The 4,406-nt window shown below is 37.0% G+C and overlaps 1 protein-coding gene across 1 annotated transcript in view; it reads left to right on the top strand.

The window, feature by feature from the left end:
* Nucleotides 1–585: 585 nt before the first annotated feature.
* LOC104495081 (tetratricopeptide repeat protein 27-like) overlaps nucleotides 586–4,406 on the top strand; it is a gene marked incomplete at both ends in the record, with an annotated part of 26,402 nt that continues 22,581 nt past the window's right edge. The window contains one exon of the mRNA XM_010138001.1: nucleotides 586–763. Within this exon, the coding sequence (XP_010136303.1) occupies nucleotides 586–763 (178 nt within the window). The remainder of the gene's footprint in view (nucleotides 764–4,406) is intronic.

Genomic DNA, 4,406 nt, shown 5'->3' with positions numbered 1-4,406 from the left:
TTCTTTGTGAATATTCTCAGCATATAAAGGAAGGACTGAGTAGTTTCTGCATTTTTACAGGGGAATGTATTCACTGAACTCTGCAAATACTGAAACATCTTTATTTGTTCTATTTCCCCTAAAAGGGTTCTCTAGTCCATGAACTTTTATTGTTTTATCTATAGGATTTTACTGTAACGTGTTCATATAAAATGTGGAGGAAGAAAACCCTCTTGTGATAATTGAAGTCATCTCAAAAACTGTAGTGTACATGTTTGGAAGGCCATCCATGTATTTCCCCTGGAATTCCAGTGCAAGTTTTTGTTTTACATTCAGCTGGCATTTCCCTGGAACATTAATACAAGTTCTGTAAAATTTATTTTGAGTGAAGTAATGCCTGCTACTGCTGTTCTTTAGTTTCAATGAAACTGCAGGTTTCCTGCAGTGCAGATGAAAATTCATTCCATGAAAGGAGAGTAGTATATGTTTTGGTTGAAGAGGTCTGGTAAGACAAAGCTGTTTCCAAGTTGACCCTGATTTCTCTTTTCTTTTTTTTTTTTTTTTTTTTTTTTTTTTTTTTTTTTTTTTTTTTTTTTTTTTTTCCAGAAAGTGGATCATTGTTGCAGTTGATTTTTGATGGGAAATATGAAGCAATATTTTCAAATTCAGCCATCCAGAATATTTTCAGTGCAAATTCTGTGAGGGAGGAGAACATTGACAGTTATTTGGAGAAACAGATTCTAGCATACCTGGACTCTTCTGCAGATGTTGATAACACGGAAAGGTGGAAATTATTATTTATTATATGGAAGATAAATAGAGACCATGTTTGATTTTTTTTTACAAGAGACTTTTTAAAAAAATGTTGTAATATGAAATTGGCTTGAAGTACCATGTATTTTACTATCCGAGCTTGTATTTCTAAATGTGATTCCTAATAAGGTTGTTCTACACTTCTTAATGTACAACAAGTAAGGTTTTACTTATGGGTACTCTTCATCAATTAATTTTCTTCAAGATATTTTCTGAGATTCTCTGTAATAATACTGCCTTTGCTAATTCTTGCTGTTAATGTGTCTGACTTAATTGTTTACAGTTTGCTATGAACATAGTGAACAGATTGAAATCTATGCTAGACATAGTAAGAGCAGAAAACTGTATATGTGTGTATATATATATGTTTATTTTAAAAGTTGAGGGTGGGAATAGCTTTGCTGATAGAAGAGCAAAAAATAAGAGAAGATAAAGGTAAGAAGAAAGTAAAAGGAAGGTAATGTATTGCTAATAATTGTGTCTGAGTACAAATGCCTGTGTTTTGGTATAATGGACGTAAACCCAAGAGTTTTTGCTAAAACATCAAAGAGAAACAGTTGGCACCTATAAAATACTGTGAGCTGAGATTTGTTAGTGATTATGGTGTGTCAAAAGCTTATCTTCTAATGTGGTGTGTGATACGATGCACTCCTGTGTTCTGAATGGGCATGTTCAGAGGTTGTTCCTGTGCATTTTGTCTCTAGGTAGTTTTTCTGCTTTCTTTACATTGTTGTGGTATTGCTGTTAAATATTAGTGGGTTTGATAGTAACATAGTCTAGAGAAATTTTTCAATATTGTTTGATTCTGTCATCTTGCAATAGTTTACTCTGAATAATGTGGCAAGGAAAGAAAGATGGGTCAGGGCTTGAAACAGACCCAATCCTGATCTTAATCATTCCTTGACATATGTGTTACTGCCTTTACAAACAATTCAACTTCTTAAAGATAATCTATATCATGCACTAAGTAATACTTTGTACGTATCCTGTCATGATGATGTGTTATCTTCTACTGCTCCCCCTGTGAGCTTTTGTTGGTGTATATGCCATTTACAGGACTCTACTGCTGCTGTCCTACTGCAGACAGCAAAGGAATTTGTTCCTTAGGTGCTCACACTCCAATTCTTTGGTCTTTGAGGTTTTTCTTGTTCCCTCTGCAATTCTAGGCAGCATTAAAAGTCCTTTTGCCAGAAGACGTGGAGGCAGATGTGCAATATTTAGCCTTTCAGAAGCAGAGGGTTTTCTGCCAAAAGTTAGAGCCTGGAATTTTATTCAAAATGAAAGTGTGTAGTCTTCAAAATGCATCTGTGTCTGCCAGGAAAACTTTGTTTGTAGCAGTCAAATGAGTTTTTCAAGTTCTGTTAATAATATAAGAAGCTTTGAATTATATTAGTGCTTAAGATAAGTTGTGACTTTGATATAAAAACTTCTACTGAAAGATAGATACTTCATAATTTAGGTAGGTACTGCTTATAGCACTTGATCTGTATGGTGTTTTGTCTCCAATTACCTTCTAGGTTAAAATGTGTTAGGTAACTATTTTTCCTACCTGCAGGCCCTATGCCCTGGGACTGCCTTATAAAAGGAATTAATCATAGAATCATTGGTTGGAAGAATGCCATAGAATCATGGTTGGAAGAGATCTTTAAGATCATCATGTCCAACGATTAACTCTCCACTGCCAGGTCACTACTAAGCCCTGTCTCTCAGCACTACGTGTATATGACTTTTAGCTACCCCCAGAGGTGGTATCACAACCACTTCCCTGGGCAGGCTGTGGCAATACTTCACAACCCTCTCTGCAAAGAAAGTTTTTCCTACTATCCAGCTTAAACCTCCCCTTGAGGCCATTTCCTCTCATCCTATCACTTGTTACTTGGGAGAACAGACTGACGTCCCTGACGTCCGCCTCACTACAGCCTCCTTTCAGGTAATTGTAGTAGAGAGTGATGAGGTCTCCCCTCAGCCTCCTTTTTCTCCAGGGTAAACAACCCCGGTTCCCTCAGCTGCTCCTTAGGAGACTTGTGGCTCTAGACCCTTCGCCAGCTTCATTGCCTTTCTCTGGACATGCTCCAGCACCTCAATGTCCTTCTTGTAGTGAGGGGCACAAAACTGGACACAGTGCCAAGTATGGGGGGACAATCACTTCCCTGCTCCTGCTGGCCACACTATTTCTGACACAAGCCAGGATGCCATTGGCCTTGGCCACCTGGGCACACTGCTGGCTCACATTCAGCTGGCTGTTGACCATCACCCCCAGGACCTTTTTCTGCTGGGCAGCTTTACAGCCACTCTTCCCCAAGCCTGGAGCATTGCAGGGGTTTGTTGTGACCCAAATGCAGGACCCAGCATTTGGCTTTATTGAACCTCATACCTTTGGCCTTGGCCCATCGATCCACCCTGTCCAGATCCCTCTGTAGAGCCTCCTGACTTTCAAGCAGGTCAACACTCCCACCTAACCTTCCATTGCCTGTTGTTAAAATGTTTTGGTCTATTTTTTAATGGGTAAAATGACGTTTTCTGTTGAGTGATTCAAAGGAAGTGTAGCAAACCTCTATAAGTTGCAGCTCATAAAATTCATTAACTGTGACTTGTAGTGGATGAGTTCAAATACATGCTTTTTTCCAGAACTGAAAGTGGTAATTTTGGAGATAAAAAAACCTTCAGTGGTAGTTAAACTAATTTGAAAATAGGAAGGTAGATAACGTTAATCATGTTCTTTTAGCACAATATAAACCCAGTAAAAAGAACAGGTTTATAATAGTGTTAAAAGCTCTTAAGGATTTAATTTTTTTATTCTGAAGCTAAAACTGAGCAGTTTGAAGGCAAATCAGCTCAAAATATGGATCTAGATTGTAATTTCTTTGTACATAGCCTGTAAGTTTTTTCCGCTTTCAAATCCATGGTTCTACAAGGAAAATATTTAACAATATTTTAAAATTTGCTGCAACTTTTTCTGTCATTTTAACTGCTTCCCTCTTTCCTCTGCCCCAGACATTTTTTCACTATGACTCTTTTAACCTTTATGGCTTAAAAATGAAGTCTCAAAACATTCCTTATAATAAACATTGATTAGGAGATTATTTACTTTTTTCCTGCTGTTGCCTCTAACTTCAATGGTTAACAGTTATCTTCCACAGAAAATGTAGCTTTATAGCTGTATTTTAAGTAAGCAAATTGTAGAGGATGAAACAGTAGTACATGTTAACTGTGTAGAGAGGGAATGCCTTTTTACTTTTTCCTGCGCTCGGTGTGAAGGAGAAACATTCATTGCCTGGCATAAAGTCTGGTTCTAAAGACTGAAAGGAAAAATGTGCAGGACACAAAAAAAGAATAGAATATTTCTGGAAAGCTTGTTTCAAAAGAGCTTGAAGGTCTCTGATTCCAAAACCTAAAGGAACAAAGGAAAGAGCACTAACACTTGTTTTTATTGACCATGTATTTAATTACTTTTACCTTATTCAACATAAAAATGAATATCAAACTTTTCAAAACAAATCCATTCAATAAAGTTTCTGATTTTCCAGCCTGAACACTGAAATGGTATTTCTAGTATTTCTCTTGAGGCGTCTGATGGTTGGTTAACTAATGTGCTGTATATATTAAAAAAACAA

This window comes from Buceros rhinoceros, unplaced genomic scaffold (assembly GCF_000710305.1).
Source record: "Buceros rhinoceros silvestris isolate BGI_N320 unplaced genomic scaffold, ASM71030v1 scaffold11536, whole genome shotgun sequence".
Lineage (NCBI taxonomy): Eukaryota > Metazoa > Chordata > Aves > Bucerotiformes > Bucerotidae > Buceros > Buceros rhinoceros.
The sequence above is the reverse complement of the archived record's forward strand: the minus strand, read 5'-3'. Positions and strand labels throughout refer to the sequence as shown.